The sequence below is a fragment of the Mus caroli genome, unplaced genomic scaffold (assembly GCF_978045245.1).
Source record: "Mus caroli unplaced genomic scaffold, Mus_caroli_1 scaffold_8, whole genome shotgun sequence".
Taxonomy (NCBI): domain Eukaryota; kingdom Metazoa; phylum Chordata; class Mammalia; order Rodentia; family Muridae; genus Mus; species Mus caroli.
In genome coordinates, this window is record NW_028227263.1 from 103,641,630 (window position 1) to 103,656,511 (window position 14,882).

General features: G+C 48.8%; 1 protein-coding gene across 1 annotated transcript; it reads right to left on the reverse strand.

Moving 5' to 3' along the window:
• Positions 1–187: 187 nt before the first annotated feature.
• On the reverse strand, positions 188–7,681 carry Ctu1 (cytosolic thiouridylase subunit 1). Its single transcript, XM_021168173.2, has 3 exons — positions 7,620–7,681; positions 3,297–3,839; positions 188–2,068 (listed from the first exon to the last, which is right to left on the reverse strand). The coding sequence occupies exons 2-3, from the start codon at positions 3,802–3,804 to the stop codon at positions 1,314–1,316; spliced, it is 1,263 nt and encodes a 420-aa protein (XP_021023832.1). The 5' UTR covers positions 3,805–3,839; positions 7,620–7,681; the 3' UTR covers positions 188–1,313.
• Between the last annotated feature and the right edge of the window lie 7,201 nt (positions 7,682–14,882).

Sequence of the window (14,882 nt, forward strand, 5' to 3'; positions counted from 1 at the left end):
GATAGGACTGGTGACAGGCCCTGTGGTCCCTTGAAGTTGCTATGGGGAAGAAATGAGAAGGTACATATAAGCACTCCAAAGCAAAGATGAAGTCCCCTTGAAAGCAACATGTGTGTTGAAGGCCCGTATGTGGACACTCTTATTTTCATTTCCTATTGCTATGATAAAACACCAGATCAAAAACATCTCTCGAGAAAAAGTTTTATTTCAACTTACATTTTAGGTCACATTCCATTACTGAGGGAAGTCAGAGCAGGAACTGAGGCAGAGGCCATGAGGGAACACTACTACTGACTGGCTTACTCAGCTGGCTTTCTTATAGTATCCAGGATCACCTGCCTAGGGACTGGACCGCCCACAGTGGGCTGAGTCCTTCCATATCAATCATCAATCAGAAAATGCCCCACAGGCTTGCCTGTAGGCCAATCTTATGGAAGCATTTTCTCAGATGATCCCAGCCTGTGTAAAGTTGACAAAACAAAACCAAAAAATGGCCAGCCAGGACACTAACTCAACAACCATGTGAAAACTACAGATTTGGTTCAGAATGTATCAGCTCAGCAGACCACTGGCTTCCAAAGACCCACAAGCTAAGAAAGTCATCAGATAGTTCCTGAGACTGACAGAAGGGATTTTAGCTTTGCTATAACCTGTCTACCTGCAGTTCACACCGACGTATTTGACCAAAGTCTTGATTAATGACTTTCTATTGTCCTAGGGCTGTAAAAGTTTGTGTAACTGCTCCCATGGCAGTGTTTCCCGGGCAACCTCAACATACCCGCCCATGGAAGGTCCCAACTGGTTCAGAACAAACTTTCTCCGGTTCCCGTAGGTGCGAGAGCTGTGCCTGGATGAGACGGGTATAGTGATGACTGTGAATATTCCTAGTACACATGTGACTTTGTTTACCTGACTTGGGAAAACAGAAAAGGTGGGCCAGGGCTACCTGAGCCCAGAGGTGTGCGGGAATGCATGGCTGTTGGTCCCTTCTCTCTTAGACCTGGTAGCTGTGCCTAGAGCGCCCTATACTTCAAGGTTCAGGTTGCTCTACAGGGCCCATCCTTCCATGGGGTACAGGTAGGACACAGGGCTCAGGTTGCAGGGCACTGGACACTTTAAATAATCTGCAGGGCTCAAGCGACTCTGCACGGTACAGCCACTCCACAGTGAAACAGGTCAGTCCCAGGGTGCAGTGCACTGAAGGGAAATCACTTCACAGTGTATAGATTACTCCACAGTTACAGGGCACCGGGGGGGGGGGGGGGTACAATCACTTCCCCTGGCACAGGGCAATGTAGAGTTCAGAGCTCAAGTCACTCCGCCACGGGGCTCAGGTCACACTGCGATACACAGGTGGCTCCTGCCCGGTCCCCTCCATTCCCAAGGCTCAGGTCACTCTGCGATATACAGGTGGCTCCTGCCCGGTCCTCTCCATTCCCAGGGCTCAGATCACACTGCGATACACAGGTGGCTCCTGCCCGGTCCCCTCCATTGCCGCATAGGTTGGCTTTATCTTTCGGTTGCTTGCAGGTGCAGGGTTCTGCTGGAGCCACAGGGTCACTGGTGACTAGGCTTGGGTTCCCAGGCTGTGGCGGCTCAACTTGCAGCACACGGCGGCCCTTGCCGATGGCCAGGCGCGGCAGGCCTCGGTTGAGGCCATCCAGGAGGGCACAGGCCTGGCAGAGCTTGTGGCTGGCCAGGGCTCCGCAGCGGGAGCAGGTGCCTGGAGGAGGGGGCCTTGCTGCCGGAGCCAGAGCTAGGCGCTCTGCCGAGTGCACGAGGTCCAGCACGGCTGATGGTCTGGCCGCCTCCAGGAGCTTAAGCAGGTCCCGGGCATGGCCACGGAAGGCCTCAGGGGCATACACGCACTCCTCGGAAAAGTAGCGTAGATGGCGGAAGTGCGCATACAGCACCACCTCCTTCTGCGAGGCAAACTGCAGAGGCCGGCACCGGGGAAGTGCGCACCCCTCGCCCGTGGAGCCCAGCACCCCACCCCTCGCCAGCCTCCCAGCATCACCGCGCAGGAAGTTCATGAGCACTGTCTCAGCCATGTCGTCAGCGTTGTGGCCTGCAGGAGAGAGAGCTCAGGTCAGGGGAAGGATGAGAACAAAGAAGAGAAGGTAAAAAGTCCCAGCTCATTTCCTGGTTTGAAAAGTTACCGAACTAGCAAGATTTTGCTGAAAGGACCCAGATATAGCTGTCTCTCGTGAGACAATGCCGGGGCCTAGAAAACACAGAAGTGGATGCTCACAGTCAGCTATTGGATGGATCACAGGGCCCCCAATGGAGGAGCTAGAGAAAGTACCCAAGGAGCTAAAGGGAACTGCAACCCCATAGGTGGATCATTATTATGAACTAACCAGTACCCCAGAGCTCTTGACTCTAGCTGCATTTGTATCAAAAGATGGCCTAGTCAGCCATCACTGGAAAGAGAGGCCCATTGGACTTGCCAACTTTATATGCCCCAGTACAGGGGAATGCCAGGGCCAAGGGGGGGGGGGCACTGGGGGGGAGTGTATTGGGGACTTTTTGGATAGCATTGGAAATGTAATTGAGGAAAATACCTAATTAAAAAAAAAAAAGAAAAGTTACCGAAATCCACCAATCCCTGAGCCTGAAAACCCAGCACTCGGGATTGGCTTGAAATGTCACCAATCCCTACCTTGGAAATCTTCATCCTGTAAACTCTTCCCTGTTAAATACTCTAAGCCTGTCCCCTGCTCAGTACTCCATGGCTTCTCACTGCAGCAGAGCCACCTTCTTGTGTCACTTTCAATCAATCTCTTGTGCGAGGTTTGTTGTAAGGTGTGACTCTGTGGTATTCCTTGGCTCCCGACTGCCAGGATACCTTTCTCTTCAGAGCTGTGTCACCGCACTCATAGACTGTTGTTGCTCTTGCCAATGGCCAGACTCAGTAGGCCCCAGCTGAGGCGTGTGCACAAGCCTGGCATTTACACAAGGAGGGGGACCCCAAGAAGCCCTGGACAACAGGAAAAGTGGAGAAGAGGCCGGGAGCCCCTGGAGCAGGAGGGGATGAGAGGACCCGGTAGATCCTCCCTAAGGAGAAAATGTAAAAGGGACCATAGAGACACTGGGGCCTGGGAGAGTGGAGGTGGGCATTGGAACGAACACTCAGAACCCATTGATAAAAATGAGGGACAATGGAACTTCTTGGCACCATAAAAGATGGGGGGGGGGGGGAGAGAGTGGAGACCCCAGCCCACCCCACTATCTTGCACTTCCTGGCACGCTACTCTTCCGCACCCACACCGTTCCTGCTGCACACCAGTGCTCACCTGTCACAATATGTGTAGCTCCCACAAGGCGCGCACCCTCCTCCAGCGCGCGCCTCCGCAGCACCCCGCAGAAGGTGCAGCAGGAACGACTGCGACCGGAGCCTGCGGTGCTGCGGGCCACGGCGTCCATCGTCCAGCCCCCGAAGAGATCTTCGTAGGCCACGATGGTGAGCGGCAGCTCCCAGCGCGCTGCCTGACTGCGCACTGCCTCCAGCGCAGCGTCCCGGTAGCCACCGATGCCCTCATCCACGGCCACCAGGTGCAGGGTGATGCCCAGGCGGGGCGCAAGCTCGCGCAGCACGTGTGCCAGCACTGTGGAGTCCTTGCCACCAGAGGCACCCACGGCCACTACAGCGCCTGGCGGCAGCAGGTGCCCAGCAAGCACTGTATGTAGCACCTCAGCCTCAAAGGCAGCACAGAAGCAGGAACCGCACAGCGCCTGTCCAGAACGTGGGCGACGGAGGGCAGCACGGGTCTTGTGACAGGAGAAGCACGTCGGGGCGGGCATCTTGAAAGAGAACTGGGTCGTCTGAGAGGTCTACACTGTGGAGGAGAGAGAAGGGAGTCATCTGGGGAGTCTACACTGCAGGGTTGATGGGAGAGAAGAGGGGAGGGGACCACACAAGATACCCAAAAGGGAAGCTGGTCATCCAGGATATCTGCATTTCAGAGCTGAGGGGAGAAGTGGATCACACGGATAGTCTGTGTTTTGGGGAGGCTGTGGAGATGGCGTCCTACTGAGTGGCCCTGACACAGGGGAGCCCACGGGAAGGGCAGCTTCTTCCTATACCAAGAAAATAAAAACCCGACGACAGGGTTTCAGGGAGACAGAGGGGGAAGACATGCAAAGGATAGACAGAATGGAATTGTGTCTGTTTTAGGAAATGGAGCACAGTTTTGCAGTCACTCTTGCTACAGTCTCGATCATAGACAACTTCCAGAGCTGATCAGATCCCAGAAGAGCTTGCTACTTGGAAGTAGAGGGCAGATGTTTGGATTTTAGTAGGGGAGGTAAGATACTGGAACCCCCGAATGAGGTCCTGATTGCTTCCCCTGGAAGGCATAGTGGCCTCTTCTAGGCACACAGAAGCTGCATGCATCTCTTCTACATCACCAGCTGTAATGAATCAGTAAAATCTCTCCAGGCTCAGGCCTCTCTCCCAGACCACCTCATCTCCAGCGTGGACAACCCGGGAGCATCCCGCCTTTCAGAACAGGTCAGGCTGTCCCTGGGATTTACCACAATGACCAGAATGATCTGGCAAATATTTGTTTACTGTCAGGAACTTCCATGAGGTCAGGACCGGTACCACTGAGCACTGCATCTCAACTCCGACCTCTCTGATTCCTTTCACTGAATGGTGTCCTGCAGTGGAGCTCAGGTCTGTCCTTCTAGATGCTCAGACTAGAAGCCCTGAGGTCTAGGACCACCCTGGTCACTCGTCCTGTGTGGGGCTCAAAATTCAAAGTCCAGTCTTGACTTGTTCTCCAAAGGTCCTAGTCCATCCTCAGAACTCATGCTCAGATCCCCTAAAAGGATACAGCCGATCCTTCTGTGGCCTCAGATGCCAGACACTTCCCACCTACTCCATGGCCAGGGCTGTAGTAGAATTCTAGTAACTCGCCGGGCGCGGTAGCGCATGCCTTTAATCCCAGCACTTGGGAGGCAGAGGCAGGTGGATTTCTGAGTTCAAGGCCAGCCTGGTATACAAAGTGAGTTCCAGGACAGCCAGGGCTATACAGAGAAACCCTGCCTCGAAACACAAAAAACAAAAAAAAAAAAAAACAAACAAACAAAAAAAGAATTCTAGTAAATCGCTGTATCTAGGGTAAACTTTAGAATGAAATGGTTGTCTTTCAGGGTACCAAGAATAGACATCAAAATGAATTGTTCTCTAGAAGTACTTTGGCCTTGAAGACGTCATCGCAGAAGACGTAGATCATTTCCTATTGTCTATGAAGTTGTTTTCTGAAGGAGCTTGAGGGCCTTGGCATGACTTGGTACAAGACAGTCCTGATGCACATGCAATGTCTTGCATTATTGAGTACAGCAAACAGTCCACAAGAGGGACCAAAGTTTCAGGGGTGTGATGTTTCCTTTGATGAGGAGTTTTGGTTTGAGAAACTTTTTTTTTTCTTTTTTTACGTATTTTCCTCAATTACATTTCCAATGCTATCCCAAAAGTCCCCCATACCCTCCCCCCACTTCCCTACCCACCCATTCCCATTTTTTGGCCCTGGCGTTCCCCTGTACTGGGGCATATAAAGTTTGCATGTCCAATGGGCCTCTCTTTCCAGTGATGGCCGACTAGGCCATCTTTTGATACATATGCAGCTAGAGACAAGAGCTCCGGGGTTCTGGTTAGTTCATCATGTTGTTCCAACTATAGGGTTGCAGATCTCTTTAGCTCCTTGGATACTTTCTCTAGCTCCTCCATTGGGGGCCCTGAGATCCATCCAATAGCTGACTGTGAGCATCCACTTCTGTGTTTGCTAGGCCCTGGCATAGTCTCACAAGAGACAGCTATATCAGGGTCCTTTCAGCAAACACTTGCTAGTGTATGCAATGGTGTCATCGTTTGGAGGCTAATTATGGGATGGATCCCTGGATATGGCAGTCTCTAGATGGTCCATCCTTTTGTCTCAGCTCCAAACTTTGTCTCTGTAACTCCTTCCATGGGTGATTGTTTCCGATTCTAAGAAGGGGCAAAGTGTCCACACTTTGGTCTTCGTTCTTCTTCAGTTTCATGTGTTTTACAAATTGTCTCATATCTCGGGTATACTAAGTTTCTGGGTTAATATCCACTTATTAGTGAGTACATATCATTTGAGTTCTTTTGTGATTGTGTTACCTCACTCAGGATGATGCCCTCCAGGTTGAGAAACTTTTTAACCCAAAAAAAAAAAAAAAAAAAAAAAGGCTACCTCCACCTAAATCTTCACATATTATTTAACTATGCAACCTAATTCTTATTTCATTTTAAAAGTTTTTCTGCTGCCCAGAAGTACCTGTCCTAAAGGAGATACACCCTAAAGTAAACGCTAAATAAAAAGAAAGAGCCTAAGGTTCAGTTCATTGAAGCTGGACCTCCTTGCTGCCTTGGAGCCCGATTACATCCTAAGGTGACCCTCATTGTTTGATTGTCCTGCACAACTCAGAACACTGGCACAGCCTGCTTGTCTGGGTCACTGGTCTCTGCCTTGGCCTCCCCTCCTTCACGACAATTTGCATATGACAACCTGCAGATCCAGCCCAGTTACCTTTTTGACAGTTCCGTGAATGATGTTAGCACTTGCTGACTGACAGCTTGGGAGGCCCCGTGGCTCCTTTCCGGAATGCTCTCAAGTACCCCAGGAACACTCCTTCCCTCTGGCCCCAAGAGTTCTTTCTGGTCACTGAACCCAGCAAGTAGCCCTCAAGACTCCCCTAACTCTCCTGGCTGAGCACTGCCCCTTGAACTATCCTCCTCAGCCTTTGTTTCTCCCCTTCCTCTCGCCCGGATTAGGTCCACACCAGTCTCACTTCTCCTCATGCCCTGCCCAGCAAGCCCTAGAATCATCAGGCTCAGAGGTGCCTCCAGGCTTGACCTCCTAACGACCCACTTAGGATCCTTGCAGGGCACCTTTCAAGTGCTCCCCAAATCTGTCCCTTCTGCCTGGCTTATCTCTGTCTCCTGAGAGTGCCCACCACCTTCTACCCCCGCATTTATGCAGAATGGCGTGTAAATACACTCTCTGTTCTCAGTCATCTAATCCTGTGAGGGGCTTGCTGTTGTAAGGAATAGAAACAGAAAACGGGGATACCACATCAGTAGTAGCCCTGAGATCATGGAGGGAACCTGGTTGATAGATCAGTAGTCCTTAGCTGACGGAGCGAACAGGGCTTATGCTAATTAAGTAAGTATCTGGGATGATGGGGGAAAGAATTGTGTACAGACTGGCGGCAAACCCCCGAGGTAATAACAGGCGTGGTGGCGCACGCCTTTAATCCCAACACGTAGGAGGAAGAGGCAGTTGAATTTCTGCAAGTTCCAGGCTAGCCTGATCTACAAAACAAATTTCAGGGGTGCCTCCGGGTGGCCAACTCTCCTAAAGGGCAGAAGAGGAGTCTCCACAACATATTTAACAGGGGCAAGAGAAGGCAGATGATCTGTCACCACCAAATGAACAAAGCGGCCTGGCAAGATACCAGACTAGGAGATCCTGGCCAGAACACGAGTTGACAATCATAAAAGCGAGTGCCAAATCTCTAGAAAGACCTTCAACTCTCCCGTGGCACCATGGCCCCAAGCCCGTAGGAACCAGAGGAAGAGGAACACTAACCTGAGTGGAACAAGCTGAGTACTCTGCCTGCCACGCGGAAGCCTGGAGCGGAAAAATGCCCTGGGACTACAATTCCCATAAGGCCTTGAACTGCTTTGCCTACGACTTCCAGAATGCAACAGCTCCAGACGCGGCCTGTAACTCTGCAGCAGCTTGGACTCCAATTCCCAGCAACACTTGAGAGTACCGCTTTCCTTCTGCCAAATGCCTCCCTACGGGCCCGACTCTGTAGGGCGCACACCAGGGCCTGGGAACGGAGCCCAGAATCCTGATGTCCGGCAACGCGAGGTCACCAGAAGGAAAGTTGAAATCGGAAGTGGTTGAAATCAGAATGGCTGCAGTATAATTTCCTAGTTTTGTGGACTATCATACACTGATGCTACTTGCTTGCTTCTCAGTCTCTGTTACTGTTCCTCCCTCCCTCTTCTCTGTGTCTCTCTCCCTCGCTCTCTCTTTCTTTGATTCTCTCCCCAGGATCTTACCATGTAGCCTAGGCTGTCCTGGAGGAATTAGCCATATAGACCAGGCTGGCCTTGAACTCCACCTGCATCTGCCTCTAGAGTGCTAAGATAAAACGTGTATGCAATCTTGCCCCTTTCTGTCTTCCTTCCTTCCTTCCTTCCTTCCTTCCTTCCTTCCTTCCTTCCTTCCTTCCTTCCTTCCTTCCTTCCTTCCTTCCTTCCTTCCTTCCTTCCTCAGAAAGGTGGAAGGAGTCCAGATGACACACAGCTATGTAAGCTATTGTAATACACATCAGTAAATTGTCATCTTGTACTGTTTAAGGTCACCAGGAACCTGGTGTCCCAGCCCGACTTTAGACCCAAGCATTTTGTCTTAAAGCGTTTGCCAAGACCGCTTCCTAAGTCACCACCCGGCTTCCTGGTCCTGTGAGAAAGTGAAAGAGAACAGCCAAATAGAGTGGAAACGCTACTTCCTTAAGAACAGGAGAGTAAGTTCTTAGAAGAAAGATAGTGTCTCCTTGCACACAGGTAGGATGGTACCCATTCCCAGAGACCTCTGCTACTTCTCATCCCATAGGACATCTGTGGTGGGAATGGTTAGTTGGGAGTCTGTCTTCCTGGGACCCTCTTCTTCAGCCTCCTGCAGACTGTTGTGGTTCCCAGCTTCCCCAGTCTGTTTCTACTGGATGTTTGTTTCATGTCTGTTCTGGTGCCCCATTATCTTTCTGCAGTTTGCTGTTTATGTACTTGAAATGAAAAGCATTCCTACGGTGGATCATTCTCCAGTTTCAGACAGCTTTCTACCGATGAACCACACTCCAGCCCCTCACTAGGGGATTCTAGGTAGGGACTCGATTATTGAGCCACTCACTACCCAGGAACTTACTGGGAAATTCTAGGCAGGGGTTTTAACACTATGCCACACCCTAGCCTCTCATTAGGGGATTCTAAGTGGATGCTCTATTACTAAGCTAGGTATATTCCCAACACCTCATTGGAGAAACTCTAGGCAGATGTTTTAATAGTGAGCCATGCCCCAAACTCCTCAGTATTGGTATTAGGTAAGCACTCTAATACTGAGCTATAGCCCCAGAATGCACCACTTCTATGCTTTTTAAATTTAAACAAAGTCTCACCATGTGGCCAGTGCAGTCCTCAAACTTATAATCCTTTGCCTCGGTCCTCCAAGTAGCTGGAATTACGGCCCTGAGCTACCACCCTGGGTTCAGCTGCGTGGTTCTCAATCTTCTTAATTTTGCAACTCTTTCACACAGTTCCTCATGTTGTGGTGACCCCAGTCATAAAATTATTTTTGTTGCGACCTCATAATTGTAAATTTGCTGCTCTTATGAATCATAATGTATGTATCTGTGTTTTCCAATGGTCTTAAGCAACCCCTGTGACCCCAAAAGGGTCACAGCCTACAGCATGAGAACTGCTGACCTAGGCTATGGGGATAGTGCTTCAGCACCACAGATAGAGTGAGCTTAGATAGATAGAGCGAGCTTAGATAGAGCAAGCTTAGATAGAGTGAGCCCACTTGTCTGGCCTGTCTACTCTGTCCTGTGGTCCTTATGTACCAAGCCTCTCTTCATCAGCATCCCAGACAAACTGACTCCAGCTTAGTAAGGGAAGAAGGAGAGAGACTTCACCACACTGCAGAGAATCAAGGACCAATGCAGATATCTGGTTGGTCCCCTCCACAGCCCTGAAGGAATGTGTGACCAAGTACTGGGCAGGCAGTTTTCTGGGGTGGGTGTTGTTGTGTAAAATGGAAAAACTTCCAGGTCTGGGGCTCAGGGGGGAGCACACAAAGAGGTCCAGAGGACTAGGGATTCCTAGGAGAGCTCATGAGTTGGCGAACTTAAGTCTCAGTTGTTCTGAGTTCTTGAGCGAGGAGAGAAAGAAAGGAGTCCAGGCCCCACCTTTCTGGTTGAGTCTATGGCTTCGTGTCCTAATTTGCTTCCCTGTTGCTGTGATAAAACACTGACCAGAACTAACTTGCATTTATTTTAGCTTAGAGAGCACAGTCCATCGTTAAGGGAAGCCATGAGAGGAGCTCAAGTCAGGAGCTTGAAGCAGAAGCCTTAGAGGAACTCTACTTACTTACTTCCTGGCTCACATTTAACTGCTTTCATAATACTAGGAGGTCCACCTTCCCAGGAGTGGTACCATCCACAGTGTGCTGGGTCCTCCCATATCAGTCAGCAATCAATAAGATCCCACATAGGCCAATGGAATTGAGGCAATTTCTCAGTTGAAGTTCCTTCTTCCTATGTTGTCTTAGGGTTTCTGTCACCTTTCCCCAGTGACACATTTACTCCAACAAGGCCACACCTCGCAGTAGTGCCAGTCCCTATGAGCCTATGAGGCCGTTTTCATTCACAGGGCCACAGAGGTCTTACCTTTCTGTATTAGTCACAGTCCCCGTGGGCTGCGGCTTTGCTCATCTTTTGCTAAGCACCAGAGCTTATTTGTGTCTTAAGAGATGGAAATCAACAAGGCCACACTGGCTTCACTGCACCCTCAGTTTTGTTCTGGGCTCTTTGAGGATGTTACACTTGAGAGGGCAACCTTTGCTGGGGCTGGATGGCTGACCTCAAGCACTCACCCACACAGGCCACTCTCCATAAGAGAGCCAAGAATTCCTCAGGTTTCTAGAAGTCCCATAAATCTATGAGTTGAGGATTGAGGTTGAGCTATCGGGGCCTTAGAGCCTTTTAAAAGGCACACATTTTAAAAATCCAGGCATGGTAGCATGCACTTGTAATTCCAGACTCACCGGTAGGGGGAGGGAAGAGACAGACAGACAGACAGACAGACAGAGGACTCCCAGGATTTACTGGTTAGCCAGTTAACCTACTGTTAAAGCTTATGTCTGGGCTGGTGAGATGGCTCAGTGGGTAAGACCCGACTGCTCTTCCGAAGGTCCAGAGTTCAAATCCCAGCAACCACATGGTGGCTCACAACCATCTGTAAAGAGATCTGACTCCCTCTTCTGGAGTGTCTGAGGACAGCTACAGTGTACTTACATATAATCAATAAATAAATCTTTAAAAAAAAAAAAAAAAAAAAAAGCTTATGTCTACCAGAGAAGCCCTAGATTAGTGAGGTTGTCCTCTGACCTCCACATGCATGCAAACACAGGTGACTCTCCCTACATGAATGTACCCTTCACACACATACATGACCATAGGCTCAATTCATATTTTAGGTTGGGGTCTGGGAACCACTGCGCAACTATCAGACAATGATCTCGGTCAAACAGGGATACTTTATTAGATGGCACACCCCAAGACTGATTGATCAGGGCCACAGATCAGACTTGGGAGGTGGCTGTGACATTGAGTTAGGATCCTATAGGGTTTTTAAGCCTAAAATCCACAAACATTTGTGCCAAGTTATTTCACCAGTCAGGATGTAGGGGACTTCCTCAGGAACATGTCTTGCTTGTACACTTATGCTGCTGCCATTTGTAGGGGTATTCAACTGTGGTGAGGATTTGTCTTGCTTAACATTCATGTTCTAACTTGCCTACTAGCATGTCAGTTACCCGTGTAATATGTCTCTTTCTGCCAAGTATGATGTCAGTTCCCAAGGAGGTCTTGGGAACTTAAATTTTACTCCACTCAAAATGGAAGTCTTACTCCAAATAGCTTTTTATATTAGTGCAGGTGTCTCTCTTATGTTGGGGTCCATTCCGGGGGTGGCTTATAAAAAGGGAAAATGATAAAATCTCAGACACAGGTGCAGGAAGTGGTTCTGGTCCAGACTTCTTGGGGCTAACTAGCTGACTTCTATCGTGATGGAAGAACACCAAAGCATAGACTATAACAAGATATGTAATCAGCTTGGCATGAGAACGTTTCCTAGTAACCGTGATTACAGCATTTGAGAAAGTTTCCTTGTATCATTAGTAACAGCACAAAATGGCCGGCTTGAAAGGTAACAGTTACCTAGGCCTTAACACTTTAGAAGAGGCAGAGATGATGATGATGATGGTGGTGATGATGATGATGATCAGTGTCTCTTATACTGAGTGGAATGTCATATTTGTATAGGAAATGCTTGTGGTTGTTTAGAGAATACTTCCCTAAGCATGTGATGCCTTGCATGATCTGTTGTGGGGCGGAATCACAACCTTTCAGGGATGATGAGAGGATCAATGAGACTCACACATAGAGAACAACTTATTGCCATCACTTTCTATCCACAAGGATAGGCAGCATGGAGTCTCCTCGGTATGTCCATGCTAGCCCTTTGACTCCAGACTAGGGTCTCTGTTCTGTGTGACCAGGCTCTTCTGTTGGGGCAGCAATGGCTCAGTCTTCATTGACACCATGGACAGCATCATCCTCTTGTTTAAAGCTCTCCAGAACCAGTCTGTCCTGGGCAGAGACAGAGGGCATCCCCAGCTCTCATGGGCATATCTGTCACCCATCAAGATATTGCTTCCCGGGCTGGTGAGATGGCTCAGTGGGTAAGAGCACCCGACTGCTCTTCCGAAGGTCCAGAGTTCAAATCCCAGCAACCACATGGTGGCTCACAACCATCCGTAACGAGATCTGGCGCCCTCTTCTGGAGTGTCTGAAGACAGCTACAGTGTACTTACATATAATAAATAAATCTTAAAAAAAAAAAAAAGATATTGCTTCCCATAGCAAGAATTTTGCTTTCTTTGAAAAGCACAGACATACTATGGTAATACGTTTTTATTTTAGTCCCAGGTGTGGGATATGGGGCTGCTTCAGGTTGTCCACAGCAGCTGACTGTGATTTGCAGTCAGTCATACTCTAGCAGGGGTGTGATTTTGCCAGCTGCAAATAGTTTCTGCAATTGTGTGACATTTGCAATTCAGGGACTTTTCAGAGGGTATATAAATGCTAGAGCCCTAATAAGTTGGGTGGTTGTTGTTGCTGGGTTGGTTGGGGTTTGTTAAGTAGTTGTTAAAAAGAAACAAGAAGAAATTAGATATCCTGATGGTGAAGATCAAACTTGCCCCAAGGAACTTGACACTCCCAATCAGCAGGAAGTAGTCTAACGATAATATCATCCCTTTCCCCTCTATCCTTTTTTCTCTCCTATCTATAGTTAGGAGGAATTAGTGGTTTCAATAGGTTTGGCACCCATAGACTCGTGTGTTTGAATGCTTGACCCACAGGGAATGATACTATTAGGGGGTATGTCCTTGTTGGAGGAAGTATGTCATTGTCAGGGTGGGCTTTGCCAGTCTTCCCCTGGATCCCTTCAGAACAAGGTGTAGAACTGTCAGCCCCTTCTCCCATGCCTGCCTAGATGCTGCCATGCTCCGACCTTGATGATAATGGACTGAACCTCTGAACTTCCAAGCCTGCCCCAATTAAATATTGTCCTTATAAGAGTTGCCTTGGTCATGGTGTCTCTTTCCAACAATGGAAACCCTAACTAAGACAGGGGTTAAAGTGTGGAGAAAAAAAAAACAAAAAAAGAATGTAGAAGGATGGAAGAAAGAACAACCCACAAAGTAGCCAAAGACAGGCTACAGCTGTCCTCTAGATCTGCCCTACCTGCCTTTTCTGGAGACCTGAAGACATAGCATGGATGTGCTCCACCAGGCGAATGAATGAATAATGGATGGAATGAATGAATGAAGTTCCATCCAGAGTACCATGGGTCACGGGCAACAATTCATATGTATTAATTTGATCCCAGTAGACAATAGTTGACCAATGGCGTGTAAGGTGGAGAATGCATGCAATGAGACAATTCCCTGCCCATACTATTTATATGGCAAGATACCACAAACTAGGAAGCTTACAGATATCAGAGGTTTACTCCTTATAGAGCAGGAGGTTAACTGGTGCACTGGCAGACTCGATATCCTGTGAAGGTGAATGTTCTTGAAAATGATACTTTGTCTTGTGGTAGAACAAGCAAGCAACCTCCCTTGGGTCTCTTATATAAGTGGCATTAGTCCAATTGTGTGGGCCCATCCTAATTCCTACCTAAGTGTGCTGGCTAGTTTTATGTCAACTTGACACAAGCTAGAGTCACCAGAGAAGGGAGTTTCAATGAATAAAATACTCCTGTAAGATAGGACTATTGGCAATCTGTAAGGCATTTTCTTAATTAGTGATTAACGAGGGATGGCCCAGACCATTGTGGATGGGACCAGCCCAGGACTGGTGGTCCTGGATTCTCTAAGACAGCAGACTGAGCAACCCATGGGGAGCAAGCCAGTAAGCAGCACTCACCTATGGCTTTTGGAACTTCCACTGCCTCCAGATTCTTGCCCTGCCTGAACTCCTGCCCTTCCTGATTCTGATGACGAAGTGTTGTTATGTGGAACTGTGAGTGAAACAAACCCTTTCCTCCCCAAGTTGCTTTCAGATCTGGGGTTGCATCACAGCAATAGAAACCATGACTAAAACACTAAACAACTCACCTCCATGGCTCATTGAAGTGTTCGCTACACAAGCATGAGGATCTGAGTTCAGACGTGCAGCTCCACATAAAATCCAAGGGCAGGGTGTAGGGCTGTATTGACAGTGCTGGAGTGTGGGGGGAACAATGGCAGATGCCAGGGGGTCACTGGCTAGTGGGGGGGGGTAGGGAGGAGACTACCTTAAGTGTGTGCTTGTTTGTTTGTTTGTTTTTGTTGATGAAATACCCTAACAAAAGCAACTTATAGGAGAACTATTTATTTACACTCTAAATTCAAGATACTGTTGTGGGAGAGAAGTAAGGACAGCAGAAACTCAAAGCATCCACAATCAGGAAGCAGAGAGCAATGCTTGGGGGTGCTCAGCTCAGTTTCTCCTTT

Coding starts and splice junctions, on each gene's coding strand:
- Ctu1 (XM_021168173.2), bottom strand. CDS start 3,804: ATGCCCGCCCCGACGTGCTTCTCCTGTCACAAGACCCGTGCTGCCCTC. Junction 2,069..3,296: donor AGCTACACATATTGTGACAG/GTGAGCACTGGT, acceptor TCTCTCCTGCAG/GCCACAACGCTGACGACATG.